Source organism: Ischnura elegans, chromosome 3, assembly GCF_921293095.1.
Source record: "Ischnura elegans chromosome 3, ioIscEleg1.1, whole genome shotgun sequence".
Classification (NCBI taxonomy): Eukaryota; Metazoa; Arthropoda; class Insecta; order Odonata; family Coenagrionidae; genus Ischnura; species Ischnura elegans.
The window spans coordinates 46,311,973-46,325,228 of record NC_060248.1 but is presented as its reverse complement, the minus strand read 5'-3'; the positions used below and the strand labels follow the sequence as shown (position 1 = coordinate 46,325,228).

Sequence of the window (13,256 nt, the reverse complement as noted above, 5' to 3'; positions counted from 1 at the left end):
CTCCCGTAGCCCCATAGCACTGAGAGCTCTTTCCCTCAATTCAGGTGAGATGTACGAAGACTGCCAAGGCAATATTTTCCGGAATTAGCAACATTTCAGGTTTAAAAATTTTTCACCTACTTAATTTTATTTAATACGTCAAGATTTTTTCCCAATTCTTAAGATATATTTATATCTTATAACCATAGATAGATTATGGGGGTTTACATAAATCACAGCCGTTGAAAAGGCCACAATCACGAAAAAAAAGAAATAATTCGGGCAGTTTTCCTAAAGAATAATTCTGGCAGTTTTCGCTTAACCAGCGAGGGTCGCTATATCGGCCCGGTGGCAGTAAAGGGTTAATTTCATTTCTTATCGAGTGCGGAAACATAAGCGTGCACAACCGACTTCCTCGACTGCACCACTGAGACTATCCTTTCGGGATCGATCTTCTGAAATTGCCGTCGCGAGAACACCCTCCCTTGATTGTTAAGTAGAGAAGCGCGTCACTTCCCCCGGATTATCTTCGTCTCGACGGGCTCGGATGTCGGCCAAAGCATGCGGAGGGACGTGGGTTGGGACGGTGTTCGTAAAGAGGTGTGAGTAGTGATGGGTTGATTCGTTCCATCGTACGATTCGTTCCCTCCAAACTTTTTCACCAAAAGGAACGAATTCGTGGAATGATTCCTTTGTTCATGTAGAACGCTTTCAATTCTGATGTTTTCCCGAGTTTTTGATTTTGGTTATCAAATTGGTGTTAGCTGAATAAGACAGTGAAATCTTATTTTCAAGCTTATTCAAAACTTCCACACATTGTGCCACATATCGTACAAGGTATTTGGTTTCTAACTCATTCAGGACTTGTGAATGAAATAGCTTCTTCTGTTTCTTGATGATTTTTTTTATTGACCGAGAGTTGAAGCTTGGTTATGTCATATGAAATCTGATGTTGACAGACAGGAAAAAACTCTCTGTGAGAGGAATAAATCTGTGTAGCCAATGATGAAAGAATTAAACTTGGTCATTCTAAATATTATATATCAAGGAATCACAATTGCCATCCCAATACATTTTTATTAGCATTCTATACGTATTCATGGCTAAACATTACATCATGTAAAGGTTTCTGAATCTACCATAGTGTTATACTGTCCTCATAGTAAATATGTAATGCCAAAAGTGGCTCCGATGTAACCAAAATTCGAGAACAACATGAGAAATAACAATTTAGCTATTACTAAGGTAAATGAAAAAGGTTATCAGATAGAAAGGATGCAGAAAAAAATATTGAAACCTTAATACTCTTCCTTCTTCTAGAATGTTCAATTTAGTGATAATAACTAAAACTGAATATGAACTCCATGGAAACAAATGCTATCGTCGTAATCAGTATTTCAGACCCAATTTATGAGATTGAATTGTGCTATTTCACTCTAATTCTCTAATGCCGGAAATCGATCTTGCATAATTTGCTTTGTTCTAAATTGGTATTAGTAAAGGACGGATCATTTTTTCGAAATGAAGATCAACCTGATATGGTGTTTTTTTCTCTAAGTGGAAATAATAATCCATGGGTAGATTGTTCACCACCGTTGTTCGCTTACATTTTGCCTTCTGACATCACGTGAAGTATTGTTGATCCGTAGTTGACTAAAGAAAACAAATTGTTCATAAATTATTACTTAAAAAACTAATTGTATTCAAAATCGATTGAAAAACGTCTACCTCAGATTTTCTACAGGTATTATATGATTTTAATTAATTTATTCCTAATTTTGAAAATGAAATCGTTAACGCATTTCTCACTAGTGATACTTGTGTGTGTCTTGTAAGTGTTTGCTATACGATGAAACGAGGAAGTGAGCCAGGTCTGGAGTTTATAGAGAACTCCAGTACTGACACTTAGTTTATGTTGGTGTCATACCGTTAAGGAGGGTTGTGCATAGGAGATACTATATTACTTCCCCAATTGGATCAACTGTACAATAGCTTTTAAAGTCCAGTGCCGGGAGCTATCCTGAGAATTATGCTTGCAGCCAGAACTGTTCCCTCTCGTTTCTCAAACGAGTCCGTTCATTCGGAACAATATACACCCTGAATGACTCATCTCTGGGCATGGGGTGGGTAGGCGGTTCGCTGCATGTAGCCAGCCGTCAGTGGGGCAGGATGGGCAGGGGAGATATATATATATGTGCAAACGGAAGCGAAGGCATGAAATGTTTCCCTTCAAAACTTGCCCCAGAACGCTCCCCCCCAACATCATGCTCTCCGCCTCCACATCGCTCTAACTGCCCCCAGGAGAGGTCTCTATCTCCTCGACTCGGGGGCGGAGAGGGAAGGAGGCCCCCGCGTGAAAATTTGGCGGGGGGCACGGTCGTGAGGGAATGGGGGGAGGGGGGGGAGGGAGACCATGGCTAGGAGAAGAGTAGGGTTTTTAAGGGTTTAGGGGTTTTGATTGTGAGCGGGTGGGCCATAAAATGGTAGCTGTGAATAAGGTGCGGACGAACAAAGTTTGTCTCGGAAGGAAGAAGTGTGTGGATGAAGAATTAAGGTTCTCGAGAAAATTGACGCATCGCAGTTGGAAAAAGTTCAATTTTCTCCTCGCCCTTCCGGCTCCTGACTTATATTCCCCGAGAGTTTTCCCTAGCGATTATCCCATCGCCTTTTTTTTAAGGCTCCAGTTAAGAGTGGATGATTTATCCTTTCAGTGCGGGTTTCACGTTGGATTCGTAGTTCGGTAAGCTTGGTGTTGAACGATATTTTATAAATTTATGGCAGTAAATTGCTGTTAGGGATGAGTATATTTGATCGATGATTCCCGCACAACAAAATAAGTTTCAACTTTACACATCTTCGTGGATTCATCATAACATCTCATTTTAAAAAAAGTTAAGAATTGTGTGATATTCTAATCCTACTTCATAGTTAATATTTCAGTATATATGAAATCTGAGTTCACACTGGGACAGTTTCTTCAACAGATTCTCTATCTTATCGCATCTTTAAAAGCTAATGGATGGATGTAAAGGGATTACGTGTTCCTTTAAATTAATATAGTTTTTTTAGTAAAATCTAAATGCTAGTTTCATTTTTACTCACTGCCCCCGGTTCTCAGTGATAGCTTCCTTTTGCCTCTCTGCTCACTTAATAAAGATGACTTTTTGAATAATTGCACACACTCATGCCAATGTCAGGAGGGGATTGGGGACATTTGGAAGAGAAGTCAGGTGCAATTAAGAGCTTGTTTGGTTATCAACTCTTCCAGTGCCAAAGGCATTGCATAGGTTATTACAAATAGGTGAACATTTTTCTATGTTATTATGGTTATTTAAATGATAATTTTCTAATATGATTGAATTTTCATCCTTCTATTTTGCTAATGTTTTCATTTCTTTCGATATGCCGATTCTATCGCAGCAGATTTATAGCGTTTATAAAATTATTTATGAGAATGAATTCCTTGACCCATTGGCAAACCCTAGACCTATTCCTTTGGTGGCTGGTATGGTGTCTCTCATACTTGGTAAAATTAATTAAGTTTTCACTTATGTACGTTTCTGTGAATTGACTTCATCCTCCTCGTATCACATTTCATATTTATGTGGAGGACAAAACATATTTTTCCAACCGTAACTGAGGAAGTGTCACTACGTACGTACGGTCAATGCTTTTTAGCATTCAAAAGCATGCCAGTGTGTCCGATGCGTTTTAGTTATTTAAGTTAGTTAAGTACCAACCAGCACATAAAATATTGGTGTTCAATTTAGTGTTTTGTATTGTACATATAAGCTAAAAATGAGGTCATGTTTGTTGATCATCATCCTTGAGGAACCTTTGATGTATCAATTAGTTTGATAGTTTTGTTGATGTATTGTTTATTCCAATTTGATAGCGCCTAAAATCTATCTCTATGGACTAGTACGGTGGGCCAAAAGAAAAATGTCTCTTTCCCATTACTTTCTAAATAAGACTGAAAGGGCACGAGCTGATATAACCGGATTGTACTGTTATGTTCACAGGATAGCTTTCTTTTACGGTTGCTGTAAGAGTGGCGTTTTAATACTGTGCAAATTATTAGACATTTTTGGAATCATATTATTTCACATTTTTTGATGATTTTTAGGCCATTTTATTCTCATTTATTTTAACCGACATTACTGATGCCCATTTGCATAGGACCCGAATCACCATCCTTTCATGGCAAAAATTTTGAATTATCGCGTGAAATATGCATGAAAATTTTGTTATTTTATTTAACGAAAATACCATGTGGCTTCCGCTGGTATGGGAGTCGGAGATCTCTTTTATGACGCATTAATCTGCAATTCATTACGTGTTAAAATCCTCTTCACATGGTCTAATTTGGGCCTGTAATGAGAAAAAGCTCTGCATTTCCCAGGATCCATTATCATTTCACCGTTAGTTACCGCATAACAGAATCGTATATTAATTTATTTACCGAATTATCCATGCGGAAATTCGGAAGTATTCAATAACGCATACCTCTTAACATACCTACTGCCATTATCGTTCACAATTGAGCTAATTTCTGTGTAAAACTTTTAAATTAACCGCTTCTGTGATTGGAAATGAGTTCAGTGGTTCATAGGTCAAATAATTTTTGACCACGTGTTCGCCAACATATAATGATTAACTGTCATTATGATGTATAGATTGATAGAAATGAATAAATTGGATTTTTTTTCGCCTGTCAAAAGTTCGGGTGGTGAAATTTTTTTACTCCCTTAAAGTAGTCTCGGTTTAAGCAAATTTTATCCCACTTTTTACAATTCATGAAAGCTTGCTCCATAAAGCGCTCCGCATTGTGGCACGGCATTGTTTCAGTTTGTGCATAAAAGCTACGTTAAAAATAAACAGAAAATTCACTTCTAGGGACAGTTTATGCATATGCACATGAAATGCATCGCCAGAAGTAGTTCACGAGCATGCCAGAAATAGGCGAGAGTCACCCAAGGTCTACAGACAAAGGGAATGGAATTATTAGGTGGCGCAATGTGGAGTCAGCTACACGGCGCGGGTGGAACTCAGAAAATAACCAGCATGACAATCGGAGTGATGTGAGCTGCAGAACTGGAACAGAAAAGGAAATAAATGACTGAAACAGGGATGAGGATTCTTGCTTTTTGAGACAACGCTTATACAGTCTGAATATCATACTTGTGATAAACGTAGTTTTAATAAAATTGTTCTCGTTATGCATGAATGTAAACCAAATTCATGTCACAACTACAAACTTGGTATACCATGAAAAGTAATGCTTTTACGACGAAATAAGTTGGTTATCGATAAGGAATTTTTTAATCTTTAAAATAAATATAATATCTAAAAATAAAATACAAAGCACTGCATCTACTATCCAAACACCCATTGTTCTGGAAAAAGTCTGAAATCACTCCTGACAGAAAATAGCCTGGGTATGTAACTGGTATCATACCTGACCGGTTGGAATCAACTAATTCGCTGTATTTTGGTAAGGCTGAAGTGATGAGGTTGGAAATGGTCGAGGCGTGATGGAGTTCAATCTTTTCATGATCCATAAATGTCGAGATGACTAATTGAAGACTAATGTGTCCATAATAGTGACTTTTTCTTAGAAAGCATGGTGAGCAGATATGGTATGGTGGTAAAATATATTCCCTCGTGGGAAAAAATTTAGTCTAATAAATTGTAAGCTATATCTAAGCCTAAATGACAGTTAAGCAGCTATATTACAATATACTGCAATAAAATTAAGCGTATTGGCTTCCAAGTTTTGCTGGAGAAGCTAAATCTAGTCGTTAAGAGTTATACATCTGCTATAAGACTAAGGATAGGTAAAAGTGTGAACTCCATGTTGGCTAGAGTCCACGAAAGCTTTAGGGAATATCTAGCTAATATCGAAGGTCCATCCATCTTTTAGCCCAGCCTATTGAACATTTATGAAAGAGAAAGGAAGGGTGCTCGAGAGATTTTTTGATCAAAGACTGGTAAAAAGGATTTCAAAGGTTTACAGCACGTGGCAGGATTATGCGAAGAATATGGAATAGAACAGCGAGGTCACGTGAGCAAGGATGGGAGAGTACAAGCAGGAGTGGTGGTTAAATAAAGGAATTGAAAGACTGGCACAGTTAAAGGAATCGATTGGTAAGGTGTAGGTTAGTAATGAATGCAAGCAAGCTAAGTTAGAATGCCGGAAGGTTGAAGAACAAATATTTTACTTTCACTTAGGTCTACCAAGCTTCTCATTGGCACGTTAGCGATACAGAGGTTAAGGGATTGGGTAAATAAAAGGGGGTGGATTATGGAGGGAAAAGTTTGTTTTGCGCCGGGGTTAGAGAAATGACCTTTTTGGAAAGGAGGTAAGGTAAAGGGTCTGTATTGCAGGTATCCCCAAAATTTCGTTTTCGGCTCCGGCTTTGCTTTTTTATTCAATTTTCAATGATGTTTTTGAATAAATTAATTTGAAATGAGCTTCATTTGTGGGGTATAAGTCAAGCAGAATTGTCTATACGTGCATATATGTACCCCCGGAAAAATTTTATTGGGTAGCTGGTGAAACATATTCTTCGTTATGGCTACCCCTGAGTTTTTATTGGTAACTCTGAATTAGTTATAACTCGGGAACTAGGATAAAATATTACTTGCTTAAATGTAAAATGTGTTGATACCTTAATTTTTAGCAATAGTTTCTACCTATATTTTTTGATGAACTATTTCGCTTGGTTTTGGTAACTACAGACAAAACCTGGTTATCACATTGTATACCCATTTTATTATGTTGCTTTTAAAATTTATATATAACCATGATACGTTGGCGCTGTTTCCTCAAACCCTCATGCTTAGTTATTAATAACGGCAAGTACTAATGTTGAGTGATATGAAATGCGAAATCGTGAAATTATCTTGATTCTCTCTGTGCATAAACCCTCTTTTATTAAAATTTGAATTTCTTGCTGTTCATGTATGATCTTAGGTTTTCCCGGCGTATCAGTTGCAGAAAAGTTTCTCGGGTTTTCCACCGGTTGATGTCGTCCATGTCTCCCGACGTTTCGATCCGCGACATGCTGATCATCCTCAGGTGATCTACCGAAGGAGTCTTCATTCGGAAGGTCCCCTGAGGATATATCAGCAAGTCGCGGATCGAAACGTCGGGAGACATGGACGACATCAACCGGTGGAAAACCCGAGAAACTTTTCTGCTCTTGCTGTTCATTTCAACACATTTACATATAAAAATTAATTTTAAATAAGTCGTGATTGTAACGGAGATCTGCATGAAATAAATCTCGGGTCTATAAACTGTTTATTACTTAAATACGCATTATACTTTGGCTTTGAATAAAATTTTAAGAATGAATTTAATTATCTCTGGAATTAATTCAACCTATTAACTATGTTTTTATTAGCTATATTAGAACTATATTTTGCAATTGCCTGATTTCTCTCTAACACATCAAAAAACAGATAGTGGCGGTCGGAGTGATAGCGAGAATCGTAGCGCTTCTAGTGTGTAGCATTGAATATGCAGGGTTTAACATTGTGTGTTTTCCTGGCGGTAATTTTCTTTTCCTGATTTAGTCTTCTGGTACCGTCTGTAGCTATGAATATCGACGATATTATTTGACGGATTTGTCAACTTGCTCTCGTGTCTGTTCACAGGTGTGTGTGTGTGCAATCATTCCTTGTTTGCTCATTTGGAGACGAGAAAAGGAAGGTGCCATCGTGTTGAAGTTCAGACTGAAGTGGGCACAAGTGGCTGACAATGAGTTGGAGATAGAGGGAGGATGAGGAAGAATAGAAGGAATGAATGAAGAGAGAGAGGATAGGAGTTGGGCATTCTGAGAAAAAGGTGAAGCGATAGAGAAGAGGGATGAGGAGAGACCATGAATTTACAATGTCGGGAGCGGCTCGGAGCGTCTGGTATTAGGCTTAAGGAGGACTAAAAGACGTCCTTCGTGCTGAGGAGTGGGTGTGCCTGTTCTAGAATTTTGGATGGCGATGAATGTGGATGGAGAAAATTCGATAATGGTTTCGCTCAGGAACGAGAGACGTCTGAGATGACAAATACAAGAACACGTATTCGAATGCAGAGGCACAAGAATTGCGATGTATTTAAGCATCGCTTAATTTTGGATTTCCTTGTTGATTTACTGAGTGATATTAATCATAGCAGGCAAAGAGGAGATAGCTCTAGTAAATAAGGTAGGGACAATGGCTGATGCCAATACATAATTCAATAAGATGATAAGTGTGTCTATAGTAGAAAAGTGATCGACTTCGTAATTTTCGAAATCATAGTCTGTGTTACCATAAAAAAGATGAAGTTTGAGATACGCTAAGAAAACGTATAATTAATAAGATAAGCGTAAATATCAAACGCAACCCTTAGTGAGTGTTAAAAAACCCTACCTAAGATTCTGGTTTCTTTTGGAATGCCGGCCGAAAAGGGGGAAGAGATTTTAATTTAAAGGAAAGGGGTGTAAATTTATGTAAATTTGAAGCAGTTAAATTCAAAATGGAATAGTATCTACTGTAATCAGTAAATTACAGTATAATGGTTTATATTTATCCATGGTAGATTAAAATTACCATTTCTGGGAATTTCCTTTTCTTGTTTACATACTCGATGGATTCCATTACGCAGTTCCGATTTGTGTAATTTAGCTCTTTGTCAGTACCTATGGCCGTAGTTTTAGCGAGCCATTAGTTGAGGGATGTTTTTACCATGATTAAATTCTCTTATACTCTCTTTTCAGTGACCTTGGGCTTGCGGCTGACAAAACTGTCAATTCCGACGTATCGGATACGCGGCGAGATGGCCCTATTAGAGTGTGGACACGAGCTGGAAGGAGACCGCCTTTACAGCGTCAAGTGGTACAAGGACAACGAAGAGTTCTATCGATACGTTCCCCGAGCGACACCCAGACAGCACTCGTATAAAGTGGACGGCGTCCGAGTGGACGTGAGTACGCCAATGCAAGTTGGCCGAGATGACTTAATTCAAAGTTGACTAATTGGAAACTGTGCTGAGAAACTAATTGGCCTAAATCTAACTTCTACTACATTTGGGGATTGGTGGATGGTGATTTTTGTGCTAAACAGCTCAATGGAAACTTTTAATGTAATGACACGGCTGCTTGAACCGTATCACTTCCGAAAATGTGTAAAAGAGTAGTTATTAATTATAATATTTCGTGGCCAAAATTATTTTCTCGTTTAAATTTAAATTAGTCCACATATAGTTATGAAAACTCATCAACTTTCCATACATTTATACTACTAATCATTTCTATAAATGTTCAAATTTCATTTCATTTCTGTGGAGGAAAGTATCGATCTGATTTTTGAAGTTGATGATCTGCATCTGTTACTAACATATGGATTGAATTTCAATCTTTGATTTGGGTGTTCAGTGTAGTCATGGTATTAACGTTGAACCGGAAAAATTTTATTTATCTAAATTTGTGGTATATTTAGAGGAAATTTTATATATTTTATTTTTTTAATCTTACAGAAGGATGTTAGGTATTGTGAGCTTCACGGAGATGACAATATCCTCAATTTCACTAACACGTATGAAATATATAACTCCATTGAAGGTATTACTTTAAATTCTTGAATAAATTGAAGGTAGATGCTCTTTTTCATACAAAAAAATAAAAATTTCTCAAAAGTAAAGGACCAAACATCATTGAGGCACAAGGTTATATGTTGAAAATTGCTTAAACGAATTGGAAATACCCCTCTAATTTAAATATTTATTGATTATTTAATAGGAAGGACCTCGTCTGTGAGTTATACAAAGTTCACTCTATTAAGTCACGAGGAAAGCTTGTAGCCCTCATAGCATAGTGTAGTGTAATACGTCGTTCCTCAATGAAATGTATCGCTTTGGTCAACCCTATATTGTGTGTGTTTGTTGGAGTGCTTATTAGTATGGCTCCTATGACCTTGTGAATGAGCCCGTGGCGAATTTTCGATTGATTGTGTCCTCCTCCTCTTTGCCGATGAGAGCAGCACCATCTGTCGGACAGCATGAAAGTGTTCCTTCGCAGCGTGACTCTGAGGTCAAGTGGCGTGTATCGATGTGAAGTTTCGGCCGAGGCGCCTTCGTTCTCTTCGGCCAGCGGTGAAGGCAGGATGGAAGTCGTATGTGAGTACTCGCCCCGACAAATCCTTCCTATTCCCCAATCATAAGGGTAAAAATCGATGGTATATTACTCTTTACAGATCGTTTCATCACTATAATGTTTACGTATTTTTCACTGATTATTGGAATATTTTATGAAAGTGCCTTCTTATATCCATTTTCATCTCTTCAATTTTGTATGTTCGTATGTACCTCTGAATCGTTTCTCTCTTGTCCTTCAGTGTTAAAAAAACAAAGTGAAATGAATTTTGCAATGTGGTCGATTAGAAATTTAAATGCTTCCAATAAATTCGTTAATTTTTTTTGGAAGTACATTAAATGTCCATTGAATTCACAGTATGGTGGTCAATGCACAAAGAAATGTACATTGACTGGCAGAAACATTTTTTTATTACATATTCTATAACTAAGCTTTTCTTTCGATAAGTGGGAAAAATTTTAAATTTAACTTTTTAGATTTACTAATGTATTATACCTTTGAAGGCTAGCGTTGTTTCATTTGACCACTAATATACCGGTATAACATCAGAACCATTACGTCTATGTAATTCTTCGTTTATTTCCATCAATTTCCTCCCGATTAACAATTTTAGCTACAAACACTCAGTCAAAAGCAGAATAATTCTAATGATTTCAAGAAAAACCTCTGTGCTAAACCAGCTATTCTTTTCAGTTCTTTTTGTACTACTATCCTTAAATTATCCAAGACCTGTCGACCCTTAGGCAATTACTTTTTCTCTGCAAATAACGCTTTCTATAAAGAAAATATGTGGAATTTTTAGAACCTATTGTTAATATGAATGAATTCTATATCAAATTGGAGAACATGGTTGAATACCCCTTGCCTTGTCTTTAACCGGTCTATACCTTTATTTTAGAGCAATGTTTTCGAATTCCTAACAAAATTGATACACGACTCGCAAGATTTACGAATGATTCAGTCACACCTGTCCAGTGAGTGAGTTATCCTTTTTATCATCCCTATAAGGATGAAGTAGCAGAATCACTTGTACTTTTGGAAGATAAATTTTCGAAATTAATGGAGTTATGCTATTAATAACTGGAAAATAAGATATGGGCCTTGGAGGAAAATCTAACCACTACCAGAGAAAAACTCACTTCATATAAGTTGTGCGAGCTATGAGTTAGCTAAACTTAGAGTTTTACTGTCATTTTATTTTATGATATGCTTTATTGCTTCTGCTGAACTGAATTTATAATTTTTGCAAGACTATAACCTTTTCGCATAAATAATGAACTTTGTATGCTAAAATATGCCATGAAGGAACATTTAATGTTGAAGTGATGTAATATCTTACAAAGTCTTTAATTGCGACCCCTTATCGCAGCTTACAGAATTATTCTCCGAGTTCAGATGAAGAAAGCACGATCTTAGAAGATATTTGAACCATAGGGAACCACAAGTTTACAGATAAAATAGGATAGTAAATTTTTTGGATCATTGTATTCACTGCCTTTCCCCTTCTCTTCTTTCCCATTACATGTGTCATCTTTCGTTGGTTCCTAGAAGTCCCACCAAAGGAACCCCCAAAAATAACTGGTGGCAAGAATACATATGACATGGAAGATTGGGTTGATTTGAACTGTACGGCAGGAAAGTCACACCCAGCCGCTGCACTTCGCTGGTTTATCAATGATTATCCGGTAACTTTAAACTTAAAAATGTCTTTTTTTCATACTCCTGATTGAATTTATAATACATTTGGCATATTTTTGTGGTTTTGCTTTATAGCACTTTGTATCTGTAATGTAATTTAACTTCACCGGTGTTGTCATTGTTTTAACTCAAATTAAAACAATATGAAGTTTTCTGCATGAATTTTTATTCAGGTGATGTTATGAACGAACATATTGACATATAATTTGCACAGTTAAATTTCGGAGTATGGTAAAATCTTACGTAAGATATTTTACGAGACTTGAAATGTGAAAGAGGAGCCACTCCTTCCAAATTTTGTATAAAGTTTTTTTTAAATCTATGACAAGGTCTAAATAGCCCTAAGTATGTTTTTTATATTTATTTTGTAGTGTATCTAATGGTTATAATATTTATTAGAATATTTTTTTGACCATACCTTGTTGGTAATGAAATGTAGCATTTGACTAACGGTGGTAAATATAGACCGTGGTATTGTCATTAATTTAATATGTAATCTAATCAGAGTGTAAACAATCACATGCCAAGTATTTAGAGAAATTTTTCGATAATACTATTTTCAAACAATTGCTTTCCGGTCATTGTATGATTCGTCGTAATAAGTATGAATGGAATCCACATTATTATGCAAAATTAGTGCAAAAACTCTCACTTGTTCCGCAATAAACTTGACATTTATGCACAAGCTAGCGTTTAATATGACCCGAAAATTTCAGTACATAAAAATTTTCAGTGTAAAAGTGCATCTTAAATGTTGATAAATGCGAAGTTATTGTTATCTAAAAAATATGACTATTTTTGTTGAACTTAATCTTATTTTCAGCTATAACCACAAAAACTGTTTTTAGTCATGTTTTAAGTAAGTGTTTAAGCATTAATAAAGATGCTTATTTTTCCTCTGGATATTAGATATCATTTTGACCTATAGAATTGATAAATGGTTATGCATGGGAAATAAATGTTTCATTTACTAAATGAAATGCAACTAATTTATGGCATTAATAAAAAATAGGTGTGCACTTAAAATTGGGTAACATTTAATACGGTCATCGAAGATATTTTAAAACTTGCTTGCTTTAGTCGTAGCTCTGATTTCAGGTTTTTTGTGAGCTTGAAAAATAATGCTCTGTTTACCGGAATTTAATTATGAACCTATGCAGCCAAAAATAAATAAATATTGAATTCAAGCATGACTTGATTTGACTCTATGATGCTCAGTGAGTATTTTTCAGATACTCTACAAATATAGGGAAGCTTAAAGTATTATTCAAATCCGAAAATTGAATTAAATGCGTCAATTTTGTTGAGCTTTGTTCCAGATATGTCACAAAATCACGTCAGCGCTTTCAGTGGTTTCCACAGCAGGAATAAAATGTCAATAATCCAATCACCTTGGCTTCGTTTCATATCGACGAAAATATGAGTCTGCTTTTTTTTCCAACCGAC

The 13,256-nt window shown here is 36.4% G+C and overlaps 1 protein-coding gene across 1 annotated transcript in view; it reads left to right on the top strand.

Moving 5' to 3' along the window:
• The window catches only part of LOC124155726, a 70,477-nt gene that overhangs the window by 45,109 nt on the left and 12,112 nt on the right, over positions 1 to 13,256 (top strand). Inside the window, exons 2-4 of the mRNA XM_046529785.1 lie at positions 8,739 to 8,944; positions 10,000 to 10,135; positions 11,664 to 11,797. Coding sequence (XP_046385741.1) covers positions 8,739 to 8,944; positions 10,000 to 10,135; positions 11,664 to 11,797 — 476 coding nt within the window. The remainder of the gene's footprint in view (positions 1 to 8,738; positions 8,945 to 9,999; positions 10,136 to 11,663; positions 11,798 to 13,256) is intronic.